The following is a 17,537-nucleotide window of genomic DNA, read 5'->3' on the forward strand; positions in this document are numbered from 1 at the left end:
GGTACTCCGAAAAATACCCGAATCACTTGGAACCTTTCCGAACTCCGAATATAGTCGTCCAATATATCGATCTTTACGTCTCGACCATTTTGAGACTCCTCGTCATGTCCCCGGTCTCATCCGGGACTCCGAACTCCTTCGGTACATCAAAACTCATAAACTCATAATAAAATTGTCATCGTAACGTTAAGCGTGCGGACCCTACGCGTTCGAGAACTATGTAGACATGACCTAGAACTATTCTCGGTCAATAACCAATAGTGGAACCTGGATGTTCATATTGGTTCCTACATATTCTACGAAGATCTTTATCGGTCAAACCGCATAACAACATACGTTGTTCCCTTTGTCATCGGTATGTTACTTGCCTGAGATTCGATCGTCGGTATCCAATACCTAGTTCAATCTCGTTACCGGCAAGTCTCTTTACTCGTTCCGTAATATATCATTTTATAATTAACTCATTAGTTTCAATGCTTGCAAGGCTTAGGTGATGAGTATTACCGAGAGGGCCCAGAGATACCTCTCCGACAATCGGAGTGACAAAACCTAATCTCGAATTATGCCAACTCAACATGTACCTTTGGAGACACCTGTAGAGCACCTTTATAATCACCCAGTTACGTTGTGACGTTTGGTAGCACACAAAGTGTTACTCCGGTAAACGGGAGTTGCACAATCTCATAGTTGCAGGAACTTTGTATAAGTCATGAAGAAAGCAATAGCAACATACTAAACGATCAAGTGCTAAGCTAACGGAATGGATCAAGTCAATCACATCATTCTCCTAATGATGTGATCCCGTTAATCAAATGACAACTCATGTCTATGGCTAGGAAACTTAACCATCTTTGATTCACGAGCTAGTCAATTAGAGGCATACTAGTGACACTATGTTTGTCTATGTATTCACACATGTATTATGTTTCCGGTTAATACAATTCTAGCATGAATAATAAACATTTATCATGAAATAAGGAAATAAATAATAACTTTATTATTGCCTCTAGGGCATATTTCCTTCAGTCTCCCACTTTCAATATGTCTGTCATATTCAGAGCCGTATGTATTTTGCAAATATTCTATGTCTACAATACTCTGCACGGAGCTACTCTAGCTAATTGCTCCCACTTTCAATATGTATCCAGATTAAGACTTAGAGTCATCTGGATTAGTGCCAAAACTTGTATCGACGTAACCTTTTACGACGAACCTTTTGTCACCTCCATAATTGAGAAACATATCCTTATTCCACTAAAGATAATTTTGACCAAATGTCCAGTGATCTACTCCTAGATCACTATTGTACTCCTTTGCCAAACCAGGGCAGAGTATACAATAGGTCTGGTTCACAGCATAGCATACTTTATAGAACCTATGACTGAGGCATAGGGAATGACTTTTCATTCTCTTTCTATTTTCTGCTATGGTCGGGTCTTGAGTCTTACTCAACTTCACACCTTGCAACACAGGCAAGAACTCCTTCTTTGACTGTTCCATTTTAAACTACTTCAAAATCTTGTCAAGGTATGTACTCATTGAAAATCTTATCAAGCGTCTTGATCTATCTCAATAGATCTTGATGCTCAATATGTAAGTAGCTTTACTGAGGTCTTTATTTTAAAGAACTCCTTTCAAACACTCCTTTATGCTTTGTAGAATAATTCTACATTATTTCCGATCAACAATATGTCATTCACATATACTTATCAGAAATGTTGTAGTGCTCCCGCTCACTTTCTTGTAAATACAGGCTTCACCGCAAGTCTATATAAAACTATATGCTTTGATCAACTTATCAAAGCGTATATTCCAACTCTGAGATGCTTGCACCAGTCCATAGATGGATCGCTGGAGCTTGCACATTTTGTTAACACATTTAGGATCGACAAAACCTTCTGGTTGCATCATATACAACTCTTCTTTAATAAATTCATTAAGGAATGCAGTCTTGTTTATCCATTTGCCAGATTTCATAAAATGTGGCAATTGCTAACATGATTCGGACAGACTTAAGCATAGATACGAGTGAGAAACTCTCATCATAGTCAACACTTTGAACTTGTCAAAAACCTTTTGCGACAATTCTAGCTTTGTAGATAGAAACAATACTATCAGCGCCCGTCTTCCTCTTAAAAATCCATTTAATTAACATGGTTTTCTGATCATCGAGCAAGTTAATCAAAGTCCATACTTTATTCTCATACATGGATCATATCTCAGATTTTATGGCCTCAAGCCATTTCACGGAATCTGGGCTCATCGTCGCTTCCTCATAGTTCGTAGGTTCATCATGGTCTAGTAACATGACTTCTAGAATAGGATTACCGTACCACTCTGGTGCGGATCTTACTCTGGTTCATCTACGAAGTTCAGTAACAACTTAATCTGAAGTTTCATGATCATCATCATTAACTTCCTCACTAATTGGTGTAGGTGTCACAGGAACCAATTTCTGTGATGAACTACTTTCCAATAAGGGAGCTGGTACTGTTACCTCATCAAGTTCTACTTTCCTCCTACTCACTTCTTTCGAGAGAAACTCCTTCTCTAGAAAGGATCCATTTTTAGCAACAAATATCTTGCCTTCGGATCTGTGATAGAAGGTGTACCCAACAATTTCCTTTGGGTATTCTATGAAGACGCACTTCTCCGATTTGGGTTCGAGCTTATCAGGATGAAACTTTTTCACATAAGCATCGCAGCCCTAAACTTTAAGAAATGACAACTTGGGTTTCTTGCTAAACCATGGTTCATATGGTGTCGTCTCAACGGATTTAGATGGTGCCCTTTTAACGTGAATGCAGCTGTCTCTAATGCATAACCAAAACCAATAGTGGTAAATCAGTAAGAGACATCATAGATCGCACTATATCTAATAAAGTGCGGTTACGATGTTTGGACACACCATAACGTTGTGGTGTCCCAGGTGGCGTGAGCTGTGAAACTATTCCACATTGTTTTAATTGAAGACCAAACTTGTAACTCAAATATTTGTCTCTGCGATCAGATCGCAGAAACTTTATTTTCTTGTTACGATGATTTTTTCACTTCACTCTGAAATTCTTTGAACCTTTTAACTATTTCAGACTTATGTTTCATCAAGTAGATATACCCATATCTGCTCAAATCATCTTGTGAAGGTCATAAAATAACGATACTTGCCACGAGCATCAACACTCATTGGATCGCATACATCGGTATGTATTATTTCCAATAAGTCAGTAGCTTGTTCCATTGTTCCGGAGAACGGAGTTTTAGTCATCTTGCACAAAAGGCACGGTTCGCAAGCATCAAATGATTCATAACCAAGTGATTCCGAAAATCCATCTTTATGGAGTTTCTTCATACGCTTTACACTGATATGACCAAAACGGCAGTGCCACAAATAAGTTGCACTATCATTATTAACTTTGCATCTTTTGGCATCAATATTATGAATATGTGCATCACTACGATCGAGAGCCAACAAACTATTTTCGTTGGGTGTATGACCATTGAAGGTTTTATTCATTTAAATAGAACAACAATTATTCTCTGATTTTAAATGAATAACCGTATTGCAATAAACATGATCAAATCATATTCATGCTCAACGCAAACGCCAAATAACATTTATTTAGGTTTAACACTAATCCCGAAAGTATAGGGAGTGTGTGATGATGATCATATCAATCTTGGAACTACTTCCAACACTCATCATCACTTCCCCTTCAACTAGTCTTTGTTTATCCTGTAACTCCTGTTTCGAGTTACTAATCTTAGCAACCGAACAAGTATCAAATACTCAGGGGCTACTATAAACACTAGTAAAGCACACATCAATAACCTGTATATCAAATATACCCTTGTTCACTTTGCCATCCTTCTTATCCACCAAATATTCAGGGCATTTCCGCTTCCAGTGACCATTTCCTTTGCAATGTAAGCACTCAGTTTCAGGCTTTGGTCCAGCTTTGGTCTTCTTCACGGGAGTGATAACTTGTTTGCCATTCTACTTGAAGTTTTCCTTTCTTTCCCTTTGCCCTTTTCTTGAAACTAGTGGTCTTGTCAATCATCAACACTTGATGCTCTTTCTTGATTTCTACCTTCGTTGATTTCAACATCACGAAGAGCTCGGGAATCGTTTTCGTCATCCCTTGCATACTATAGTTCATCTCGAAGTTCTAGTAACTTAGTGATGGTGACTAGAGAATTCTGTCAATCACTATCTTATCTGGAAGATTAACTCCCACTTGATTCAAGCGATTGAAGTATCCAGACAATCTGAGCACATGCTCACTAGTTGAGCGATTCTCCTCCATCTTTTAGCTATAGAACTTGTTGGAGACTTCATATCTCTCAACTCGGGTATTTGCTTGAAATATTAACTTCAATTCCTGGAACATCTCATATGGTCCATGACGTTCAAAACATCTCTGAAGTCCCGATTCTAAGCCAGAAAGCATGGTGCACAAAACTATCAAGTAGTCATCATATTGAGCTAGCCAAACGTTCATAACGTCTACATCTGCTCCTGCAATAGGTCTGTCACCAAGCGGTGCATTAAGGACATAATTCTTCTCTGCAGCAATGAGGATAAACCTCAGATCACGGATCCAATCCGCATCATTGCTACTAACATTTTTCAACACAATTTTCTCTAGGAACATATCAAAATAAACATATGAAAGCAACAACGCAAGCTATTGATCTTACAACATAATTTGCAAAATACTACCAGGACTAAGTTCATGATAAATTTAAGTTCAATTAATCATATTACTTAAGAACTCCCACTTAGATAGACATCCCTCTAATCCTCTAAGTGATCACGTAATCTAAATTCAACTAAATCATAACCGATCATCACGTGAAATGAATTAGTTTTTAATGGTGAACATCTTATGTTGATCATATCTACTATATGATTTACGCTCGACCTTTCGGTCTCCGTGTTCCGAGGCCATATCTGCATATGCTAGGCTCGTCAAGTTTAACCTGAGTATTCTGCGTGTGCAAAACTGGCTTGCACCCGTTGTAGATGAAGGTAGAGCTTATCACACCCGATCATCACGTGGTGTCTGGGCACGACGAACTTTGGCAACGGTGCATACTCAGGGAGAACACTTCTTGATAATTAGTGAGAGATCATCTTAAAATGCTACCGTCAATCAAAGCAAGATAAGATGCATAAAAGATAAACATCACATGCAATCAATATAAGTAATATGATATGGCCATCATCATCTTGTGCTTGTGATCTCCATCTTTGAAGCACCGTCATGATCACCATCGTCACCGGCGCGACACCTTGATCTCCATCGTAGCATCGTTGTCATCTCGCCAATCTTATGCTTCTACGACTATCGCTATCGCTTAGTGATAAAGTAAAGCATTACAGGGCGATTGCATTGCATACAATAAAGCGACAACCATATGGCTCCTGCCAGTTGCCGATAACTCGGTTACAAAACATGATCATCTCATACAATAAAATATAGCATCATGTCTTGACCATATCACATCACAACATGCCCTGCAAAAACAAGTTAGACGTCCTCTACTTTGTTGTTGCAAGTTTTACGTGGCTGCTACGGGCTTAAGCAAGAACCAATCTCACCTACGCATCAAAACCACAACGATAGTTTGTCAAGCTGGTGCTGTTTTAACCTTCGCAAGGACCGGGCGTAGCCACACTCGGTTCAACTAAAGTTGGAGAAACAGACACCCGCTAGTCACCTGTGTGCAAAGCACGGCGGTAAAACCAGTCTCGCGTAAGCGTACGCGTAATGTCGGTCCGGGCCGCTTCATCCAACAATACTGCTGAACCAAAGTATGACATGCTGGTAAGCAGTATGACTTGTATCGCCCACAACTCACTTGTGTTCTACTCGTGCATATAACATCAAACCATAAAACCTAGGCTCGGATGCCACTGTTAGGGAACGTAGTAATTTCAAAAAAATTCCTACGCACACGCAAGATCATGGTGATGGCATAGCAACAAGAGGGGAGAGTGTTGTCTACGTACCCTCGTAGACCGTCAAGCGGAAGCGTTATGACAATGCGGTTGATGTAGTCGTACGTCTTCACGACTCGACCGATCCAAGCATCGAACGTACGACACCTCCGTGTTCATCACACGTTCAGCTCGATGACGTCCTCCGAGCTCCAATCCAGCGAATCGTCGGGGATGAGTTCCGTCAGCACGACAGCGTGGTGACGATGATGATGTTCTACCGGCGCAGGGCTTCGCCTAAACTCCGCGACGATATGACCGAGGTGGATTATGGTGGAGGGGGGCACCGCACACGACTAAGGAACGATCCGTAGATCAACTTGTGTGTCTATGGGGTGCCCTTGCCCCCGTATATAAAGGAGTGGAGGAGGGGGAGGGCCGGCCCTCGCTATGGCGCGCCCTAGGGGAGTCCCACTCCCACCGGGAGTAGGATTCCCCCTTTCCTAGTAGAACTAGGAACACTTCCATGTAGTAGGAGTAGGAGAGAAGGAAAGGGAAGAGAGAAGGAGAAGGAAGGAAGGGGGCGCCCCCTCTCCCTAGTCCAATTCGGACTAGTCCAAGGGGAGGGGTGCGGCCACCCTTTTGGCCCTTTCTCTCCTTTCCCGTATGGCCCAATGAGGCCCAATACGAATTCCCGTAACTCTCCGGTACTCCGAAAAATACCCGAATCACTCGGAACCTTTCCGAACTCCGAATATAGTCGTCCAATATATCAATCTTTACGTCTCGACCATTTTGAGACTCCTCGTCATGTCACCGATCTCATCCGGGACTCCGAACTCCTTCGGTACATCAAAAATCATAAACTCATAATAAAACTGTCATCGTAACGTTAAGCGTGCGGACCCTACGGGTTCGAGAACTATGTATACATGACCTAGAACTATTCTCGGTCAATAACCAATAGTGGAACCTGGATGTTCATATTGGTTCCTACATATTCTACGAAGATCTTTATTGGTCAAACCGCATAACAACATACGTTGTTCCCTTTGTCATCGGTATGTTACTTGCCCGAGATTCGATCGTCGGTATCCAATACCTAGTTCAATATCGTTACCGGCAAGTCTCTTTACTCGTTCCGTAATACATCATTTTATAACTAACTCATTAGTTACAATGCTTGCAAGGCTTAGGTGATGAGTATTACCGAGAGGGCCCAGAGATACCTCTCCGACAATCGGAGTGACAAAACCTAATCTCGAATTATGCCAACTCAACATGTACCTTTGGAGACACCTATAGAGCACCTTTATAATCACCCAGTTACGTTGTGAAGTTTGGTAGCATACAAAGTGTTCCTCCGGTAAACGGGAGTTGCACAATCTCATAGTTGCAGGAACTTTGTATAAGTCATGAAGAAAGCAATAGCAACATACTAAACGATCAAGTGCTAAGCTAACGGAATGGGTCAAGTCAATCACATCATTCTCCTAATGATGTGATCCCGTTAATCAAATGACAACTCATGTCTATGGCTAGGAAACTTAACCATCTTTGATTCACGAGCTAGTCAAGTAGAGGCATACTAGTGACACTATGTTTGTCTATGTATTCACACATGTATTATGTTTCTGGTTAATACAATTCTAGCATGAATAATAAACATTTATCATGAAATAAGGAAATAAATAATAACTTTATTATTGCCTCTAGGGCATATTTCCTTCACTCCCTACATGCTGAAACGAGGATCGGGTCGGATCACGTCCCTCTGATCCTTTCCTCGGGGGAGGATAGGTTAAAACGAAGCCCCCGGTTTTTCTTTGAGACTGCGTGGTTTGAGCACCCGGATTTCGAGAAAATCTTCCTCTCCAAATGGGAGACTTGTGTTGCCAGGATCGGGCACACACGTGGGCCCATGGAATTCTGGATTGCCGCAGGGGCGGGGATGCGTGCGGCTCTAAAAGGCTGGGGGGCCAACCAGGGTCGTGAGGACAAGCTGCTCCGTGTGCGTTTGGTCGCGGACCTCGCCCGTATGGATGCAGCTGCGGACTCTCGGGTCTTCTTGGAGCAAGACTGGGCCCAGCGCTACGCTGTAGAGGCCCAAGTTGAGGCCCTCCTATGTGCTGAGGAGGAGTACTGGCGTAGGCGCGGTGGAATCAAGTGGACGCTCAAGGGGGACGCGAATACACAATATTTCCATGCCTATGCTAATGGCCGGCACCGTAAATGCGCCATCCTAAGACTGCAATCTGAGCAGGGGCTCCTTTTGCATCAACAGGATATTGTTCGACATATTTACGACTTTTACATCCAGTTGATGGGCTCCAGGGAGGAGGCCCGGGCTCGGCTGCGGTCGGATGTTTGGGATCCCGCGCTGTGGGTCACGGATGAGGAGAATGAAGGCTTGGGCCTCGCCTTCCTCCCCCAGGAGATCGACCAGGCCGCCCTTGGGATGAAATCTGACACCGCCCCGGGACCGGATGGGTGGCCGGTGGCGATGTTCAAAAGGTTTTGGCAAGTGCTCAAGGGACCTATTTTCGAAGTATGTAACGGGTTTATGCGTGGTACAGTAGATATTTCCCGCCTTAACTTTGGGGTTCTTTCTCTTATCCCCAAAGTCCAGGGCGCGGACAACATTAGATTCTTCCGCCCAATAGCGCTTATCAATGTCCCGTTTAAGATTTGTTCTAAAGCTTGTTCTACGCGCTTATCTCCGGTAGCTCATCGTATTATTAGTAGGAATCAGTCGGCTTTTATCCGTGGTCGCAACATTTTGGAGGGACCGCTGGCCCTCCAAGAAATCGTTCACTCGCTCAAACGCACTCGCCAGCCGGCGATTCTTTTAAAATTAGATTTTGAGAAGGCGTACGATCGAGTGAACTGGGAGTTCCTCCGACAAATCCTTTTGGATCGAGGATTTTCGTCGGTTTGGGTTCACCGTATGATGCAATTGGTCTCGGGAGGCCAAACGGCGATAGCGGTGAATGGAGAAGTAGGGAACTTCTTCCGCAACAAGCGTGGGCTACGTCAAGGGGACCCAGCCTCACCGTTGCTTTTCAACTTTGTGGCGGACGCCCTGGGCGCCATGCTAGACAAAGCTCGCGCAGCTGGCCACATTAGGGGAGTGGTCGGTAACCTGATCCCAGGAGGCGTGTCACACTTGCAGTATGCGGATGACACTCTTCTCCTTTTTGAACCGGACGCTCACAGTATCGCAACGGTTAAGGCCATCTTGCTGTGTTTTGAACTCATGTCTGGGCTAAAAATTAACTTCCACAAGTGTGAAGTGGTGTCCATAGGGATGGACGCGGCCGAAAGTGAACGGGTTGCCAACTTGCTTAATTGCAAACTTGGGAAGTTTCCGTTTACCTACCTCGGCCTCCCAATCGCAAAGAAGAAATGCTCGATTGCCGATTGGGAACCTCTCACCACTAAGGTGGCGGACCGGGTATGTCCGTGGAGAGGCCGATTTATGTCTTCAGGGGCAAGACTAATCCTTACCAACTCCAGCCTCTCATCCCTACCAATGTTTGCCATGGGTATGTTCTTGTTGGTTGTTGGGGTCCACACGAAAATGGACACACCGCGGGCACGTTTCTTTTGGGAAGGAGCGGGCCCTAAACGGAAGTACCACATGGTTAAGTGGCAAGCTGTTTGCAGACCTAAAGCCCGGGGGACCTCGGGATCATCAACTCTAAGCTGATGAACATAGCGCTTATGTGCAAGTGGATCTGAAAGTTGTCCCAAGGAGGGACCAGCCTCTAGATTGACCTCCTTCGTGCCAAGTATTTCCCACATGGGAATTTCTTTGAGGCAACACCTCAGGGGTCCCCATTCTGGACCTCCATCCAAGCCCTCAAACCATACTTCGCCAGGGGTGCGAGGTTCACGGTTAATAACGGCCCACGCGTTTTTGGCACAACGTTTGGATAGGCCAGCAGCCTCTTTGGTCGGAGTTCACCCATCTCTATTCCATCGCGGTTGAGCCCAACCAATTGGTTGCTTCGGCCCTTAGTGCCACTCCGCCCCCTATACACTTCAGAAGAGAGCTTGTGGGGCCGGAGCTGGAAGATTGGGATCGCCTTCGGGCTCTGTTAGCAAATGTGCATCTGTCGGACTCCGCAGACGTGGTCTCTTGGAGACTTTCGGGCTCTGGCAAGTTCACTGTCAAGTCCCTGTATCGCGAGTTATGTCGCGGCCATGCTCCTACGGCAGCCATGGGGCTTTGGAAGGCGCGAATCCCGCTAAAGATTAAGGTCTTCCTATGGCAACTATGCCAAGATCGCCTTCCTACCTCTATCAATATAGCTAAGCGCAATGGCCCCGCTTCCGGCCCTTGCGCTTTGTGTGCTGACGCGGAAGATGCTGACCACGCGTTCTTCCGGTGTCCTTTGGCGCGCTTTGCTTGGAGTGCGGTCCGTGAGGCCGCCGGGGTGGATTGGGATCCACGCTCACGCTCTGAGCTCGTGTCACTCTTATCCTCGATCCAGGGCTCTCTGCGCCGGATCATGTGGACGTGTGCCTCGGCCATGTTATGGGCCTTATGGAACATTCGTAACAAGCTTACTATTGAGGGAGTGTTTCCCTCTCACCCCGTTGATGTTATTTTCAAGTGCATCTTATTCTTGCAGCAGTGGGCTCCGCTGGGAAGGCAACAGGACTCTGATCTTCACTGACAAGCTATCGCACGACTTCGCTCCGTCTACTCAGCGTCCCGAGCTCCGTCTCCTTCGTCTGCTGCCTCATAAGGATGGGCAGTCCTTTTGGTGTTGGATCCCCCGAGCCTGCGTGCTCGTTAGTTTGGCTGGTTAAGCCATGTACTGCACTTTATCTCGCCGTCGTGACCACTATGGCATGCCTTAGAACATGGTGACCTCCGTATGTTTGGTTGTTCGTTTATGTACGCTGCCTATGTTGAGGGCTTTATTAATTTAAAGCCGGACGTCTCTGACGTCTATGTTCTAAAAAAAAATGAGGTTTTAATGCTACCTATCAAATAATCTCTCTAACAGCATGGATGACCTAGGCCATATATATATATATATATATATATATATATATATATATATATATATATATATATATATATATATATCTTTTTGTAAGCTGCCGTACGGGATAAGTTGATCAGTTATAAATCATATTTGTCATTCTTAAAAATCCAACGTCAGATTTATAGCGAATTATTTTATCCGTCGCAAAATATATAAAAGCACACACAAAAGAAATGTCAATTCTGAACTTATCGAACAAGAAGAGGAGAAGTTGCTTCCCCACGTCTCCCCATTGAAAAGCCCCAGCCCAGAACTCCAAGCAGCGAAAGGAGGCATATCCCCATCTCCCACCGACCATTGACATTCGCGCCCGGCCGCCGTCGGATCAACCGCCGCTCCCCCTCCCCCTCCCCCTCCCGCGGGATCCCGCCGGCGATGGGCTTCTTCCGCCGGATCGCCGGCATATTCGGCGGCTCCAGGGACGACGCCGACCACCACCACGACGCCGCCGGCGGCGGCGGCGGCGGGGACGTCCCGCACGAGAAGGTGGCCGCCGCCGCGGCGGCGGCGGCGGCCTCCGGGCACGCTACTAGGCGCGGATTCAGCGTGCAGGTGCCCGTGCCGGTCGACCGGCCGGCGGCCGGGCCCGTGCTGGCGCCCTGCCCCGCGGGAGACGGCGGCGTCCAGGTATGCCGGATTGCAACTGCAACCCCCCTGTACTACGCGGTGACGTGCGTGCTGCCAGTAGTTACGCTGCTCCTCGTAGGTCTTGGATTTTCACTAGCGCGTGAGATCTTGGCAGAGCTCTTACTTTTATTTTTTTGTCTTTCTACTGTACTGCTAGTTGAAATGTATGATTGCTCGCCGAATCGCTGAGTTGATGAGTTCGAGCAGTAGCTCAGATGGCGGGAATCTCGGGCTCCGAGGATCTTGTCCGTCACAGCATCGCATATGCTGCGAGTAGATGGCGGCGCCTTGAACGAATCCAATCTTGGCTGACGTCTGTGCCAGTTTTGTATTGCCTTTTAGCTTCATGCCGTGGGTTTGCTTTGCGTGCTTATGCAAACTTTAGGTTTTAGGGCGTCTGTTCTCCTTTTCTCCTGTTCCGACAATTGCAGTGCAGCTGTACGTTTTTAGAGTTTGGTATTGGCAGGCGACTATGGATACTAGCTCCTGGTCCTGGTGCTGCAGTTTTCCCCCCCATCAATTTCAGGCTGTGTGGGTGTAGGTTCCTTATGCAACTTTGTGAAGATTATATTTAGTCCACCACCAAAAGATGTTTCCTTCTTGGTCATGACTTGGGCAACGTAGCTAGTCGGTTTAGCACAGTGATGCCTTTTTTTGAACTGCAATAGAGGGAAGCTGCAATGGTTAAGAAATGACGCCAACATATTTTGCTAGTCACTCAGAAGAGGGGGAGCTTTAGCATGTATTGGTGAACTTTGTACCTGACTGTTACGGAGGGTTTGGAAAGGTGCTCACCCGGAAAATAAGCAATGTGGATCATTCGTGTTAAAACTTATGTTTCATTTAGGGCCATACAATGTGTCTGATATATTATGCTGTGCATGGGGTTTACACTGAGATATTTTCCATAGAAGGTAGAATATCGTGCCATCAGATGCATGAGGAAGTATATGACCTCGTCACTTCAAAATAAACTTAGTTTGAGATACCAATTGTTTAGAACATATTAAGGCAGGTGTATATCTTTAGAGTACAAATTCATTTGGTTATTGATCAATTATGTAGCCACTCTTCTAATTCTCATGTTTATTAATCAATTATGTAGCCACTCTTCTACAAGCTTAACTTGTTTCATCTGATTGCCCGTTTCTTTTTCTAGTTTAATAGTACTTATTTTAATCTGGTAGGCATACTTTATCATGTTTTAGGGATACCAGCAGGACCTCTGTGCATTCATCATGTAAAGATTAAATTTTGTTACAAACACATCCACTTACATGACTTGCAGACTACTCCTAAAAAGAGAAACAATGGGCGCCGGCCGCACCTACTTGGCCACATTCTGAGCGTAGCACCACTGACCATCGTATAGGTGCACCTTGTCCCCCAGCTCACCATACATGCAGTCCCACGAAACATGGCTACTAGCATAACCTAACTGCCCACAATGAGTAAATGAAAACCCGAGAAACCAACCCATTGACGAGGACTACCACTACAGATTCTATGCTGATGACACAAAGCACTGAGTGGCATCTATCAGGTAGTTGTGGTTGCCTTTCCCTTGGCGGTAACCTTCTTGTTTTTATTCTTGTTCATGTTCTCTGCATTCTTCATACAGCGTTCTAGCGCCGTGATGGACCAAGTTGCCAATGGACTCTTGAAATTGAAGTCCACATTTTCTATGAGGCCTGCGCAACTCTTTTTCTTTTTCCAAGCTTTGGCTTCACGTCCAAAAAAAACACATGTCCGCGCAAGTAACTCCTATGCCTCAGACTTGCTCTTGTTTCTAAACCCTTCCTTCTGCTTCTGCTTGATGTGACTGCTTCAGTGGGGTAGGTTGATGGCATGCCCATGCTGGCCTGCATAGGCACCTGCTTAGAAAGAGGACCACATCTTGGTTTAGCAAGAATTGGCACCAGCACTGGCCTAAGATCATGGCCAAGAAGTCACTGAGCTTGCCACGGAAGCTTGTACTGCATAAGTAACAACACATCTGCAGGGCATCTTTGTCCATAGGCTGCTCGATGAGCGGCCTGGATGTCATCTTAGCTAAGCATTTTTTAAAATTCGAGTCCTTTTGCTTTTGGTACTTATCCAAGTTCAGTAGTGATTCAAAATTACCTCTAGGTCCTAGCTAATGGAATTGCTCATCTGGTGGTTGCTGTTGACTTGTTGGCTTAGGTGTTTTTCTAGTGCCTGTAAGAATTGTGCAATTGATACTCCACCAATACTTTTTTGATAATGGCAAGGGCCAAATGGGATAATTAACTCATGATGAGTTTACCCATTTTTGTTTTTTTGGTATTCAATGTTAGTTTGCTGAGCGTTGATAGTTTTTATGCAATTATGGTCTATTTAACTCGAAAGCACAATTTTAGTTGTCTATTCAGTATGTTGTCGTCCTATTTCTCTTTTAAGAGTCACTTCGGGATGTGAATCCTTTGTCTGATTAGATCTGGTATGACCATTTAGCCTACTCTATCATCGGATTTGACTCTGGTATTGTGTGATGTGTAATGTGTTATATGGAGTTAGACCTTTTGGTTCTGATTTTGATAGTGTTTAGTCTGGGAGCGCCCCTTATTTGATTCTTGAGCAGTTACTGGTGATGTCCTACAGTAATCCCAGGATAGAGATGCACCTTACAGTGCCTAGTGCAAATAGAGCTGTTCCCCTGTTTTTTGTCAAAAATGTTTTTTTTGCTGCGAATACGATATTATCGTTTTTGTTATGCATAATTTATGTGATAGTCTATGGTATTGGATAGCGGATATGAGTTACTGTCACGTGTCACCATTAAATGATGAATTAGACCTAGCACCAGGCCTGGAGAGTGCACTCTTCTTGCACTAGAGTGTACACAAATGGATAATGTACAGAATTTCCCAAATCCATCACGAGTGGTGCCTAGACACTTCTCCAAAGTTTGATATGGACTTGGAAATCTGGCTGCTGCTACGATTACTGATGGTTGATATAACTTCTACAAATATGAGTTTGGATATGCATCATATTCATATGTCATTCAAGTGATCATGTCCATTTTAAGCATAAAGGTCAGACATGTGGTTTAATAATTTGTTATCTGCCCAGGTCCAACATTGGATCAAAGGCCACCGTTATTCTAATATACCTTATTCTGCAAGTTGCATAAAATATTTGTGCTATTGAACGCCAGGAATGTGAAGATAGCATTCAGGGATTACTGATCACCAAATCTGTTGTAGGACACCAGACTAGCTTTGTGTGCGTGCATGTGTGAGCACTTGCTCTTTGGGTTAGTCCATGGGTGGGTGGGAAGATCTTAAAAAGAGTGTATGTGGAGTATTCTGTATGTTGTACAAGCCCATGGTTTTTCTGTACACTGTAGCTACCAAATTTGGTGTGCCTACTTTTGACGAGCAAATGACAAAACACATCACCGTTTTCTCTAGTGATGCAATACGGGATGTCAGTTGTTACCCATCAATTGTTCTTTTTTTTGGATGGTTGTGTGCTATCAACACATTAAAATTCTGTTTCGTATCATGGAAAATGTGAAATTCCTGCGATGTTGTAAACTACCTGAGATTATGCTGTTTCCATCGTGTGTTTGAATACGGATTTATTCATGCCATGTCTTCATCCAACCAGGGCTTCCGGTGGTATACAAGGAGGTTAAGGATCGACGAAGACGGTGACGTCGCCGACGAGTTCTTGGATGAGGTCCTCCCCGAAAGCTCGAACAACAACGACGCGAGCCCAGCTGGAAGGTTCCAGGTGAAATACAACACGAGACCAACCGCTCTAGCGATGAGGAAGCAAACGGTCGCCGTAGACGGCGACATCCGCCATTGCGTGGAGCATCAAGGGCAGCTCCAGTGGGTGTGAGGGTGTAAACACAAGCCTGGGTTCTAGCGCGCCTTCGGCCGCCGCCTCGAGAACTGCCATCCACTCCCCCTTCGGCCCGAGGAGCAAAGGAGCTTTACTTTGTGCCCCTCACCGTCTGGAGCCTCTGAGGAGTGGGTCTGGTTTGCACCATTCTCAGTTGAGTGTGTTGGGATCAGGCCTGGTTTCATGGATGATCAGATCCCTTGTACCACTATTAGTAGCTGTACATTGTTGAACACGGTGAGAGGAAAGCAGACAAAGCTGGATTGTTGAAGGGGGGACGTGTACTTTCAAAATAGAGCAACCAACTAAACCCTTGGACTGAAGGGCTGATGACTTTGTGCGAGATCCCTTTTCTTGCCTGCTGTTCTCGGTCTATTTATTTTTTTGCCATCTAGAATCCGTCATGGTGGATTATGAATTTATGATTATTTGTTTACGTGATCAACTTTGTGCGATAATTCATATTTACAACATAGACTACCACTACCTACAACCACAAAGCTTTCGTTCATCGCACTGTTTTTTTATTTCATTGATGGGACTGTAATGTGATGTTGATTTGAATTTATACATCCCTGAGCTTGAAGCATTGTTTGTTTTGATTGTATATACAATAGAAACAGCAAAAGAAGGGTCTTTCCAATGAGTTTGAGTCAATGAATTTTTTTTTATTCCTATCAAATATAATCCTAGACCTTAAACTCCTGCATTGCTTTCATACATTTGACGTCGCCAGTGCAATGATCTTCAAGAATAAATGGGTGTGATGAATGCGATCTTAAGTAGGAAAGATTTTGTGAATTCCTCTGTTTAAGGTCCAACAAACCTTGGCACCACAATCATACGTGCTTTTTTACAACATAGACTACAACGAATTGTTCTTTTTTTTTTTTGAAACGGAACGAATTGTTTGTTTTGATTGTACAGTAGAAACAGCAAAGGAAGGGTCTTTCCAGTGAGTTTGGGTCAATGAAAAAAAAAAATCCTATCAAATATAACCCTAGACCTTAAACCCTGATTCCTTGAGACCCCTGCATTGCTTTCATACATCTGTCGTCGCCGGTGCGATGACTTTCAAGAATAAAGGGATGCGATGAATGCGACCTTAAGTAGCAACGATTTTGTGAATTCCTCTATTTAAGGTCCAACAAACCTTGACACCGCAATCATACGTACTTTTTTTTGTGTTAAAAAAATCATACGTGCTTTTTTTCTTCGGTTTCCACACTTAGGACTCTCGCTCATTTCACAAGTTGCTCTTATCAAAATCTAAATTTTTCTCCATCCTTTCGCAGTGGGAAAACTCATGTGAAATCTACTATCCTCGGTTTAGAACTTGGTCACCTGATTTTGACCGGGTCAATATTTCTAAAGGAACTCTCCCATTTAATTAAATAATTCACCATATTCCCTATTTTTGAAGCTCTTTTTTATTGAGATATTTAATTTTGAATTTGGTTTACGATTTTGATCGGTCCAACGATTTTTCAAATCAATCAACACTAACCAGCTAGAAAAATATATCAACCCTCTGCACCCTCTTACAACCTAGAAAAAAAACATCACCATGTGATGATACTATAGCACCAATATAGTACATGTAACCACCGACGTAGAAATTTACCTATAAAAGTATGAGTTGATTAGCGCATAACATAGAAGCACACCATGAAAGGCCCACCAAATAACCACATTATAAATAAACATAAAACACATTCCATTGTCTCCCTCATCCCGTCATCCGCCAAACTAAATATCCCATCAGTTCCAAAATATAAGGGGTATTAGTTCTTTGGAAAGTCAAATTTCTTTAACTTTAACCAAGTTTAGAGCCAAAAATATCAATCCACATATTAAACCAAAAAATTATGAAAATCCATTTCATGATGAATCTATAAAACAAATTTGATACTACGAATTTTGATATATTTCTTTCTAAATTTGATCAAACTTAAAGATGTTGGACTTTTCAAAAAAGTAATACACATTATATTTTAAAACAAAGCAAGTATTTTTTTTAAGAGTCTCAACAA

At 43.8% G+C, this 17,537-nt stretch overlaps 1 protein-coding gene across 1 annotated transcript; it reads left to right on the plus strand.

Moving 5' to 3' along the window:
• The first annotated feature begins 11,276 nt into the window (after nucleotides 1-11,276).
• LOC119324502 lies at nucleotides 11,277-15,979 on the plus strand. The gene is made up of 2 exons (XM_037598292.1): nucleotides 11,277-11,628; nucleotides 15,265-15,979. Exons 1-2 carry the CDS (start codon nucleotides 11,377-11,379, stop codon nucleotides 15,499-15,501), a joined length of 489 nt encoding a protein of 162 aa, XP_037454189.1. The 5' UTR covers nucleotides 11,277-11,376; the 3' UTR covers nucleotides 15,502-15,979.
• The last annotated feature ends 1,558 nt before the right edge of the window (nucleotides 15,980-17,537 follow it).

Source organism: Triticum dicoccoides, chromosome 6B, assembly GCF_002162155.2.
Source record: "Triticum dicoccoides isolate Atlit2015 ecotype Zavitan chromosome 6B, WEW_v2.0, whole genome shotgun sequence".
NCBI classification, from domain to species: domain Eukaryota; kingdom Viridiplantae; phylum Streptophyta; class Magnoliopsida; order Poales; family Poaceae; genus Triticum; species Triticum dicoccoides.